This window comes from Pantherophis guttatus, chromosome 3 (assembly GCF_059756535.1).
Source record: "Pantherophis guttatus breed Tessera chromosome 3, ASM5975653v1, whole genome shotgun sequence".
In the NCBI taxonomy this organism is placed as follows: Eukaryota; Metazoa; Chordata; class Lepidosauria; order Squamata; family Colubridae; genus Pantherophis; species Pantherophis guttatus.
This window is the reverse complement of record NC_142065.1, coordinates 57,844,420-57,857,725: the sequence shown is the minus strand read 5'-3', so window position 1 is coordinate 57,857,725 and position 13,306 is coordinate 57,844,420. Positions and strand designations below refer to the sequence as shown.

At 33.4% G+C, this 13,306-nt stretch overlaps 1 protein-coding gene across 2 annotated transcripts in view; it reads left to right on the top strand.

Annotated features, from left to right (window-relative positions):
* Positions 1-13,306, top strand: part of TESK2 (testis associated actin remodelling kinase 2) — a 57,746-nt gene that overhangs the window by 31,828 nt on the left and 12,612 nt on the right. For both annotated transcript variants that reach the window (XM_034414940.3, XM_060689889.2), the window contains exons 5-6: positions 9,467-9,613; positions 12,856-12,938. In XM_034414940.3, coding sequence (XP_034270831.2) covers positions 9,467-9,613; positions 12,856-12,938 — 230 coding nt within the window. The remainder of the gene's footprint in view (positions 1-9,466; positions 9,614-12,855; positions 12,939-13,306) is intronic.

Sequence of the window (13,306 nt, the reverse complement as noted above, 5' to 3'; positions counted from 1 at the left end):
TTGAGTAACTTGTATTTTATACCTGAAACATTCCACTAAAATTAAAATAAGTTTGATTTAATTGCTTCACAAAGTAGCAAAAGGCATATCCTACCTAACCTCTAGAGATGGTTTCATATTTAGCAAGAGCTTCAAAGTTATCTGAACTGTACAATACATCCTATACATTAGTCTCGCAGTAATCATTGCAAAAGCAAGAGCCTGCAATTTATGCTAAAAATAGTTGCAAAGAGGAGTAGTCATGGCACTGTTTCCTGCTTAAAAAGCTGTGAAGATGTTAGTCATCAAAGATTGTTTCTTCTATAATGAGAATTTTTAGGGAAATTTAAAATAACTACATTTACAACATTAAATATGTGGACTATGTGTCCCAATTTTTTTGCAGGATGTAACGCCTACAGTCTGTGAGTGGCCTGTCATTCTTGTTCCTTGCTTCTGCAATGATGCAAGGTCCGCACAGATGGATACATTTTGGGATCCATGTAATTTCTTATTGGATAGAATGCTTACTGCATCCCCTATCTCCCTACTCTGTTTTGATCATCCCTAATCATGGAAAAGTCCAGGAATGCTGCTTTGCCAGCATAAAACTCTCCGCTATGTGAAATACACTCCAACAACAAAGCTGATTTGGCAGAAGTAGCGGAGAAGCTTTTCTAGCTTTTTAGTGAGCTTGTTAATTGGTTCACAATGAATTCTTCCCTTGAAAGAGTCCCGTGACTGCCTAGTGCCTCCACAACACCTCTACACAATACCTATTATTGCAGCCTCTGGCTGCAATGTTTAATACGGCAGCATATAGATACAGGAAAATAGATAGATAAATGCCTATTAAGGGAAGGAATTGGTAACTCCATAAATGTCATGCATATAAAACATGAAATGGTGAGCAAAGGTTGCTTTCATTGTGAAAGGGAATGGGGCTTTAATACATTGATTGGCTGCAATTGAATTTTTTTTGCATTCAGCTATTGGATAATTTAGGCCGAGAAGTGATTGGATGAAAGTATTGTTCATGAATTGCATTGTCACAGAAAATAGGGAAGTGTGAATCGCAGTTGATAAGGATTGCAGGAGGCAAAATATATATAGTAGTGTTGAAATTATTTGCAGATCAAATGGGTTGCAGTATGCCAGAGTTCCTTTGTGGAGCAAGCTGTTTTGTAGTTTCACCTCCATTATGAGTCATTTCAGATGTAATATTAAATTATAACATGCGGAAGAACATCCCAACAAGCTATTTCTTCTCCCCTCTTTACATGGAGTTTTTCCTTAATTTCTAGTTTTCGCTAATCTACTTCAAGCCACAGTTTGAGAACATGGATTGAAATGGATTTGTGAATCATAATTTGGTAATGCGTACTAATTATTGTATATAATGAAATAAGCAACAAGTTGAGGATAATTATATGAAAAGCATGCAAGATCACAAGAGTCTTGATTGCCAGTTGTAATGCTAATACTTCTTAACTGAGTCATAGTTTATTCAGATTCTCCCGATTGCTCAAAAGATAGATTTTATCTTCTTTCAGTAATATGGCGAACAACAGTAATTTTTTTCCTAAAAAGAATAGTCTTTAATCTGCCTAATGTTTGAATTTGTGTACTTTTATTTAAAATAATATGGCATATTTGGTCATTTTAGCCACCCAGACTTATTAATAAATAGATGGCCTCAAATATTGAAATTAAAAATAAACATATACATAAATAAATATGTAAGTGTTTCACCTGCAATCTAATTTTATTCTATGTAAGCATTTAAGGTTTATTCTAAAAGGAAGAAGTCTCCAAGCCTCAGACAGTACTGTTTTGAAAACTATATTCCCTATTCTGCAACTTTGAACATTCATTGTGTTTTATTACTTATGAGTAAGTCAACCCATAGAGTGAATCCACCCATATTATTATCTTGGAAGTTTGCACATCTCTTAGAGTTCTGGTAATATAGTCTGTCACATGATTAGTATTGGGGGTATGCCATCTTAGGATGTTCTCAAAACACTCAAATGTCAATTTCAATAGGACTCTGTCCATTTTTTTAGCATGAATTAGATGGCTGATGCTTGAAGGTTTAATACATAAATCTCATAAGAATGTATGAGTGCTCAAAGGTCAAGCAATTAAAATGTGTACTCATAATTCTGTGTATCTTTATTAGTTAAATAGATGATGCCTGAAATAAGTCTGTATTTCATACTGTTGGACATTGTGATTCCTTCCAATTATAGAAATGCATAAATCATCTTTAATATGAATTTAGTACCATGCACCTAAACATTCAGGGTGGTGGCATCTCTATAGCTGCAAAACATGTGTCATTATTCCAGTAGAAATAATTATTGACTTCTTTCCTGATACATTGATTTATGTATAATCTGATTCACATTATGTTTCCTTGATATAATGCCATACATATTAGGAATCTTGTGGAGAAAATTAAGAGGCCAAGCCATTTAATGTACATATGAGTCAGTTCACAATGTCTGCTATACCTTCTGTTGCTACTGTTCATTCAGTTAACAGCTATATATTCTTCCACATGAATAGAGGTGTGAAAGTCTACTAGAACATTCCAACATATCACAAAAAATAGTGACCCATCAAACAGTTTATATGCTGCCTCAATCCTAAAAGGATAACAAAATGCTGTAGCTATAAGCCTAATGCATTTAAACCAAAAATTGCCTTTTGGAGTGTTAATTTATAATACCATGTTTTTTCCTAAAATAAAACTTACTAAGCCAGTGTACTGCAACTGTTTAAGCATAAACAATAAAACAGTAAAATAGAAATGTTTTTATTACTGTTTCATTAAGCAACAGGGACCAACACCCGTCTAACAAAGAAAATACGGTATCATGGCTTAGTTTAAATAAAGATCTTGCTATGTATGGATTTTTCCCCTTAAGTTTTCATAGTCTAAGCATGAATATGTGAGTTATATAGACTTGATTTTGGAACCAAGAATAATTTTTCTAAACCACTACCTATTATAGAAAAATATATTTAATACCGATCTTAAATGTTAAGATCCAAATTAATATGTTGCGACACATGAGTAGGTAAAGATACAAACCACGGCTCTCCAATTATTTCATTTTTCCTCCTGTCTCAGGCAGTGAGCTCAGCAAAATTGGGGCAGATATAGTTGGATGGGCTTAAAGTTTCTCAAAGATAATCAACATGTAATCAAAGGGTTGGGCAGAAAATGACAGTTCAAGTGTCAATCAAGCATCTATTCAAAGTTTCAGACCGATATGTGCAAAAGTCAGAGTACAAACTGAGTCAGAGTCCAAAAAGTCAATCCAGAAGTCCAGTGTAAAATTCGAGATAGGAAGTCACAGGTGTATGTAAGATATTGGGCTGATTTTCTAACCGAAGACTATACAAAAAACTTCTAGCTTTTGTCTCCAAGCCCCAACTGATATACATAATTCAGACTACTGTCAGCTATTCAAATGGGGGTTCCTTATAGGACATAATTCCCAACCCTTCCTCATATTTTCCGCCTTTGAGATTTCAATAGTTGATATCGTTCCCCAAATTTGGAAATTATGAAGAATCTCTGGATCTAGGTCAGAGTCTATGGCTGTAAGTTTCCATGCTTATTGGGGTTAAATCATCTTGTTCTATGTCCTTATGACCTGACATTTTTATATCCAATATTAAATCATTTTTTTGTTCAGTACAATATCTTTGCCTCCTTGCCCAGTACAATATTTCTTTTTCTTCCATACCATCATCTATTTTGTCAATAAATTTATCAACAGTGGCAGAATCTTTAAAATTAATTTTTGAGTCATTTGATCCCATTTCTCCATGCATCCATTGTTCTGTTTGCTTCTGGTACCCTCTAGTGATCAGTTTTCAAATTTCCATCTTGTTTATATGCCAATAGTAAAACATAACTTCTTTCCCACGGGAAAAATTCTTATATTGACTTAATCCATTTATAATAAATCCATCTGGGCCATTCATCCATACATAACTTTTTAAAAACAATGCTCAATTTCCTTTTTACTGTTAACTCCTTAGTTTAAATTTTTAGAAATCTTAAAATCATATTTAAAATTTTGTTCTCAAAAGGTTGAAGGAAAAATCTCACACGCTAAAAAAATCTAAAAGGTTCTTAATATTTTAAAAAGTAGTTTTAAAATCTTCAAAGTAATTAAGAAAGGAGAATTGGTAGAACTTTGACTCCAAAACAGCTATGAGCTCCAATAGAATCCCTCAACTCTCAACTACTCCACTAGCCAATCATAAAATATCTTTTTCTATGGTTTACTCATGAGAAGTAGCTGTGTGGAAGATATATGAATGATCTTGAGATTTTTCTCCAGATTGATCCAGAAAGATTTTCCATTGGTCCAGATCCTGCATCCAGATCTACATAGATCTCTCAAAATATTATGGAAGAAAATGACAAATATTTGGTGGTGCTAAGTAGTACTCTTAGTAGCCATTTCTACTGACCCAGAAATAAGTGTTCTTGGCTTTCAGTCTTTTTTTGTTTTTGTTTTTGCAGTAATTTTATTGAGGTTTTCAATTAAAAGATAAAAGCTAATACACACTAAAATTAAAAGAATAAAAATAAAAAGTATAGAAAAGAGAAAAATGCAAGAAAATAAAAATATAATTTAAAAAATATTTAATAAATGACTTCCCTCTTCATCGCAGCAAATATAAACTTTAATAATGTGTTACTTTCTCTTAAAATTCAACAAAAGATCTTTTCTCCATATTTCATCTCTTATCTATAAACAGATCCTTAAAGCTTCGTCATACAGTCCTGGTAACCAAAAGTCCACTAAGGGTTATCAGAGATAAAAGATCTATTTTAATCTTGATAAAATAAACCAACTTTATCATCATTTTTTCCTTTAAACTATCTTAATCTTTAATCCCTTCAAATAGCTTTTTAAAGTTTAAACTTGTATTTAAAACTTATTTCACTAAGGATTGAAGGAAACTTATTGGGTGCTATCAAAAATTGTCACCCTGAAAAATCTTAATATCTGAAAAGCAATTAACAAATAATTTCCAAAAGTGATTAGAAAAGGAAGCATGCAACTCTGTGTCCATAAAGGCTGTGACTTCAGTTTTGGCAGAAATTGCATTCCCTCATCTTCCAGAGCCTGGTATCTTACAATCTCCATGTGAGGAAAAAATGTATGGAGCAGTTTGGGTGATCCTGTGTCCTTTTCTTGTCCAGAGACGTATTTTGAAGAGCCAGTCTACTTACTGGCTCTTCATTCCACCATAGTTGTCATCTCTTCTTTTAATAAAGCCATTCTTAGTTCACCATTTCTTCCCCCTGTTTACAACTGGGCAATAAATATGTGATTATCTTTCATTTAAAGGTTTTGATTAGGGAGAATTATGAATGGTAAAATAAATTGTAGAGTTTGTGGATACAAGAAAGGTTTGAAAAAAATATAAGACCACCATATAATAGCAAAGAATGTGCAGGATGCAAAATCTTGCTGCACAGATCTGATATTTGTGAAAAACATAAATGTGTTCTCTGCTTCTCCAGATGATTTTTTTTCCTGCCCGTCATGTATTATGTTCTCTGTGCAATTGCCTTTTTCATTTGCTAATTGCTCTGAGATCAGATTAAGTTACTGCTACAAGGAACAAAGTTCTTGAAACAAAGTGGTCTATTATTATGAAATTGGATATAGTTGCATTATTCAAAGTCTTTGAATAGTGCCAAATCTTCACTTATCTCTGAACTATAGTTTAATTGTGTTACTAATTAGATGTGAGTTACATATACATATGCCGTCTTTCCACTCTCCATAGCATGGTTTCAGATCGTCAACATCTATTTTTAAAATAGGAGTCCCTAGTATATTCCAAATGGGATGCAGAGGTTATTCTGCTTAGATGAACAATGATTGTTCAAGCTGCAGTTCATTTTTCCTCAGTTTGGACATAATAATGGAATTGCAGTAGTTAGGAAATTGCATTTTGTTCTAAATTTTTATTTCCCATAACACTGAGAATATGTTCATGGAAACCACAATGTATATTTTGTGTTATGAAATGTTCCAAGACAACCAAAATAGGCACCATATGAAGAAATAGTCACAGCAGTACCCAAACACTCTTTCAAAGGTTATGTTTATGGTGAATGAGGAATACCCTAAACTAATAATCATTATTAAATAGGTATCTCATAGTCAAATCATTTGAAAATGTCCTCCTCAAAAGGATTAGAACCACTGGATAGCATACCTTCTAGTGTCATTTTAAATAAGTTGTCAAGATGTATGTAAGGGTTAATAGTATTAATAGCTGTAGAGTTTCTACAAAACCAATAGAGTAGCTCCTTAAACACCAGGTCGGGGCCTGGTGAAGTCTGTTCCATAACCATATATAAAGTTAGATTAAAATGGACAATCTATTGCACTCAGAAATATCTGGAGCCAAGATACTACTCCATAACAGAACCTTGGAGGCTGTTTATTTAAACAATTTATAGGCTGCCAAAATCCTGAACAGTTTATAGTTAAAAGTTTTTTATAATGTACAAAATTCAGAAAAAAAATTGTACACCCTAGAAACATCTTAAACTGGAAAAAAATCCATCTAGCATGGGCTCAATCTTTGCTCTTCCCCAGAGACTGGGAAAATAAGCAATTTTTAATAGATTCTTAAACACCTGCAGGGTGAGAACCATCCAGATCTCTGAACAGATTACTCTTCCTCTTGCCCTCCAAATATATTGGATTTTAATTTCAGTATATTTTATTACCCTGCAGAGGCATAGGTAGGCTTTTTCAATCTCATTTCAATTAATGTGAAACTCTCATGCATTTTTAAGTGTCATTCAATCGAGCTGCATGCTAAAGTGATGTTCACCACTTTCATTAATCATTTCATTGTTCTCCCTGTCTTTATAAGGAAGGAAAGGCAAGGGTCAAGTTCATATAAAGGTGGCAATAATTCTCCAAAGAACGTTTATGGATCGTGTAAAGTGAAAAGTTCTCTTATTATAAATACAGATTGTAGATACATTGGTTGGCTGTTTAATAATTATAACATTCTGACTGATTGATTTATTGACTAGACTTGTACCCTGCCACAATAAAAAAACTCTTAGTGACTTACATAGTGTACGTATAATAATTAAAACATCCACAGTACACCAATCAGTACAGCCCAACACACCAATGGAAAGAAGTACCAACAACAACAAATAAAATCATACAATTCATTAGTATATTAGCTTATTATATTTGTACTGTATTCAGATTTAAAGCTGCTCTTGAACATGCTGCCATGTTTTCAGTTCATTTCTGCATTTTGGAAAAAGAAATGAAACAGGTTTGTTTGGTTTTTTTAAGAAAAAAAATGCTAAAAGTTAAGAAATTTTGTAGGGAACATTGAAACATTATTTAGATACATACGTTTTTAGCGTGGATCACTTTAATTACCTTCTTCCACATCCATAAAATGTCCAAATTTCACTCATGAAGTCAAAGCATGGTAAAGCATGATTTTATCAAAAGAAGTTTGGAAAATCTTTCCTGGACCAGATAGCTCAGGAATGGAGAGCCTATTATGTCTAGAATTCCACCCTTCAGAAACTCACATTCAAAATAAAATCAGGACATCTAGTGTATATTATAATATCATAGTAGACCACTAAAGTTCTGCATCTCTCCCTGTTGCTGTGTAGAGAATCCAGGCAGAGAAAGCTGAGAGAGAGTCAGGCCTTTTTCCAATCTAGTCTGTGATAAAATAGTTTGGTCAACTGTTTTCCTATTCTTTGACTGGGTGTTCAGCAGCAGAAGTTTCAACCCATTGACTATTGTCAAACTCTAGCAGGTATTTTGAATTAGGAAACTAGGAAACTAGGATTTAGGAAATTAGGAAACAGTTTGCAAGCATTCAACTTAATCCTGTTGCACATTTTATAAACCCATCATAAACCCATCAGACAGATAGAAAAATTCACCTGAGAAATAGGATCTAGTTTCATCTCTGTCTTTAATTTGAACTTAAGAAGTGCAATAATTAAAATAATTGCAATTATAGTTATTGTTCCCAGTTGCTTATTTATTTTGTCCAGTTAATATTAACAGAAATTATTTCCCATGTTAGTATAGCTCTTACATCAGCGGTCCCAATTCATAAATTTGCTTTGCAAATATGAAATTATTACTGGTGTAATAAAATTTGTTTGGTTTCATTGATTTAAAAAGTATCAATTTCTGGTGGAAGATTTTCCACTTTGAATAACTTAATACCCTGTTTCCCCCAAAATAGGACATCCCCTGATAATAAGCCCAGTCGGGCTTTTGAGCGCATGGCAATAAGGCCAAGCGCTTATTTCAGGGTTAAAAAAATATAAGACAGGGTCTTATTTTCAGGAAAACACGGTATTTCCATGATAGAGAACAGTGATCCTGAAAACTTGCTGCATTGGTTGTATGCAAGTCTCACTGAACAATATAGTACTTGTATTTTTCTGAGACCCAGCAAGCTGTTATTTATAAAGGCTAATATAGTAAGATGATCTTAATAAAAAGAATTATTTGCCAAAGAAATATATTTATAGGCCTTGTTTAAAAAATGGTATTCATATTCATATTCTTTGCGACACAATCTAAAATACTTCTGGCAAAAATATGCTGAGGTACTAAGATCTGTGCCAATCTCCATACAAATAAAATGTTTTGATCTTTTTTAGATTCTTGAGTATTTTAACTAGAAATTAACAGCTCCTTCATTTGTTGCCCAGTACATTATACTGAGATACTGGTTGATGTCATATGCATATATCTGTATATGTCATTATACTGTCATGTACAGTATAAATCTGTGTATGAAGAATTCATATTCATTTCTTTACATATTATTGATTTTTTCTTCATAACAAATGTGATCTATCATTTGATAATATTACTATGCAGTCCTGAAATTTGAACTGGCTTGTAGAAGAATTTCACTAGTTTACAAAATTGTATAGTTCTTAATCATTTATAAGTGAGATAGAGGAAAACGAATTATTGTACAAATATAAGGGAGAAGAAAGCTTTAAATCTTATCACGCTCTGCTGGTAAATAATCTGTGTTTCTGAAAAACCATGATACTATGTTATACATTTCTATTGTATTGCCTATTTTTAAACTTACATTATTGATTTTTATGAGCACTTTAAGGAATTGGGCAGATTAAGAATCACAATTATTGTATCTTCTTCCAGTGCTTAATCTTATCTTTATAATATAAAATCATAATTTTTGCTTTGCTAGAGGAACTGGTTACAGTGTACCGGTATTATAATAGAATATTTTAATTCAGTTACGTTAATGTGTTAGTCAACTCAGACAAACTCAGACAAAGAACTCTTCACTAAAGTTCAGCTCTATGTTGAAATGTACCATTTTTTTTCACCAGTATTTGTTTGCCTTGAACTACATTTTTAACCATAGCTTTGTTTCTTTACAGTACATCAACTGTGGTAATCTGGAACAGTTGTTAGATAGTAATCAGTACTTATCCTGGACAGTGCGAGTAAAGCTGGCATTGGATATTGCTCTCGGACTCTGTTATCTTCATTATAAAGGAATTTTCCACAGAGATTTGACTTCCAAGGTAATGTTCTTCTATCTGATTGTATTTTCTGGCAGCTATTTTCTTGGAATTCTTTTGTTCTCTTTATCCCTTCTCAAAGTCTTACTATCAGAAGAAAGCAAACTGCAATTGTGAGTTAAGAATTATATTTCCAGGAAAATAAATGTAAAATTAACTTGTTTGGTGCAGTGTTCTTACAGCTTTCTAACTTCTATAACGTTCTAAGGCTAATCTACTGGTATAAAACATAATACCTTATTAAAAATGAGTAGTGATGTTGCTTTCAAACTGTGCTTCAAATATACATATTTAAAATGCACCTATTTTTTTAATGAAGCTAGTTACCTGCAAATATGCCAGAACTATAAATGAGAATCTGGAATATCTATATACTACTAAAATTCTCCTCATGACCTGGGTGAATTGGTACATCATAGGACAACAATTTGAACCAAGGTACCTCAGTTGGGCTAACTTACAGAATGTGCCTAAATTCCAGGATCTGTAACTCCAGAGGAAATAAAACTAGAGAATGTTGTGGTTGCTTCAGTACTGCTAGCTGCTGCTGAGCTGTTGCTATGATTGATTACCTAATTTTCATTTTCAAAGTTCCATTCCATTCTGTAACAGTTTGTCTGCTAGTCTTGCAATCCCTTGTTCCCTCCCTACCCAGCAGAATTGACTCTTCATGTAGATTTTAAAGAAGCAACAATTTTAGGTGCATGAAGAAAGGCCTGGATGTTTTTATTGCTTTATGTTCTTCTTCTCTGGCACACAATATTCCCATATTCTTATCCTATACAATTAGTGCTAGAATTTCTTTACCAACTTTTTTTGCTGGTAGGTACACTGTAGAACACAGCCTTGTCATAATCAATAATAAAATTGCATGAGTGTACTTGTGCATCTTAAAATAACTTCCCTATGATACATAGCAAAAGAACACAATTGCTTATAACTTCTATAACTAACCAAGAATTTAAGAAATCACTGTACTGTTTATGATAAATAACTTTTCACAAATTTGAAATATGGTTCTTTACTGAATCTTAATAAAATAGTACTTTAAAGAATTCCTTTGTAATATTTACAAATCAAATATTACAAATAGTCTTATGTGCTAATGGAGAGAGGGAAACAAATGATTATCATTAAAGCTACCTACAAAAAGGTAGTTTCAAGTGTGGATTTTTACCATATTTTTAACATTGCAGTATGATTAATGTTATTCCTTTAGGATTTATGTACATTTTGCAGTGAACAAATATTCAACCTCAAGTTCAACCTCAAATGTATCTAAATAGATACATTTTTTATTAGAAATAAAAATAATCATAGTTGAAAAGATTCAAAATGCATTGGATAAGTGCAGTTCAGGGGGCTTTATGCACAGTTAAAAATCCAAAGTGAGCTGTGTATTCTAAAATTCATTTAGGTGAGAACTAATAATATTTAGGATAAATATTATTAAATAAAATCAATTACTGTATCTTTAATTAAATTAAATTTAATTAAATAAAATCAACTACTGCATCTTTGTGCATGGAAAAACATGCTAAAATTTTGATAGTATAATGCCAGCTTGATCTTGTGGTTAAGGCATCAGGCTTGAAAACAGGAGACTGTGAGTTCCAGTCCCAATTTAGGCATGAAAGCCAGTTGGGTAACTGTGGCCAGTCACTCTCTCTTAGTCCAATTCTCCTCAAAGGGTGATTTTTTGGGGGTCGGGAATAGAATAAGGAAGGAATATTAGGTATCTTCACTGCCTTTGTTGTTGTTAGTTGCGAAGTCGTGTCCGACCCATTGCAACCCCATGGACAACATTCCTCCAGGCCTTCCTGTCCTCTACCATCCTCTGGAGTCCATTTAAGCTCATGCCTACTGCTTCAGTGACCAACCACCTCGTTCTCTGTCGTCTCCTTCTTCTTTTGCCCTCAATCTTTCACAGCATTAGGTTCTTCTCCAGTGAGTCCTTCCTTTTCATTAGGTGCCAAAGTATTTGAGTTTCATCTTCAGGATCTAGCCTTCTAAAGAGCAGTCAGGGTTGATCTCTTCTAGGACTGACTGGTTTGATCACCTTGCAGTCCAAGGGACTCGCAGGAGTCTTTTCCAGCACCACAGTTCAAAGGCCTCAATTCTTTGGCGCTCAGCCTTTCTTATGGCCCAACTTTCACAGCCATACATTGGAACTGGGAAAACCATAGCCTTGACTATACGCACTTTTGTTGGCAGGGTGATGTCTCTGCTTTTTAGAATGCAGTGTAGATTTGCCAAAGCTTTCCTCCCCAGGAGCAAGCGTCTTTTAATTTCTTGGCTGCAGTCCCCATCTGCAGTGATCTTGGAGCCCAGGAGAATAAAATCTGTCACTACCTCCATTTCTTCCCCATCTATTTGCCAGGAATTGAGAGGGCTGGATGCCATGATCTTAGTTTTCTTAATGTTGAGTTTCAAGCCAACTTTTGCACTCTCCTTCTTCACCCACATCAAGAGGTTCTTTAGTTCCTCTTCACTTTCCTCTTCACTGCCTTTAGTTACTTGTAAAAATAATAAAGGCAGGATACAAATAAATAAAATGTATTTTCCCAACTTCTTTAGTTATTCTTTAAATTGCTCATGATCAATATTGTTAATATCACAAAATGCCTTTTCAACATATTCTGATACTCATTCATGTTTACTTTTAACAGATATGCATTTATGTGCTATGCTCAATATTCCTTACAGTTGGAGCAGAAATTATTTAATTGGGGGGAGGAGAACAGTACCACACTATGTAGATACCTTATGTCCTCAGCCTATGTAGATATTTTAAGATCTGATTATAGGCATTTGGTAAAATATCTGTCACAGGAAGGTTGCCTTCACCAAATAGCTATTGTAGAAGGAAGGGTCAAATAGTAGGTTTGCTTTTTACTGCTCCCTCAAGGCCAATTGTTTTCAATCCTTTGCTTACCATTGTTGTATTTACAAAGCACTAGCTACTTCCAATCACCATTTCATTTTTTAAAAATATCCATGGGGCCTGTGTGAAATTGTTCATCAAAAACTGAGGATGGCACTTAGCTTTGCAGCGTGCCATTTTTAAAATTCTGTTAATTATTCAATCTTCTTTTAAACATTTAAAAGGCAGAATGGGCTAAGAGGTTGGCAGATACTGACATGATCATAGGTGGTGAAATCAAAATGAAATTCTTTATTGCAGCGATATTACAACTATACTATACCTACTTAATATTCATTATTGTTTCTTTGCTTTTATTCAGAACTGTTTAATAAAAAACGATGAGAGTGGATATTCTGCTATAGTGGGTGATTTTGGCTTGGCAGAGAAAATTCCTGATTATAGGTAAGCATTATTTCTGAGTAAACACCAATTAAGAGTTTAATAATATTATAATGTTAAGCTAAATAATTGTGAATCACTGATCATTCCCTTCTAAGATTCAGCATTTTACTTAAAACTCTTTTGGATTATTTACTGAATTGCATTTTAGCTTTTGAATATAATCATTCTCTATCTGCATGAAGAATGATTTGTGATAGGTCACTGGTGCAGATAATAAATGTGTTTAAGAGCAATTTTGCAGTTTTAACAGTTTTAAAAGAACCTTTAAGATATCCATTTAGATTTGATTGGCATGTATAAATGGGTAACCGATAACTTTGCTTAAACCTTTCACTGTGGCACATAAACATTTTCTTCTTTCAGTAGGC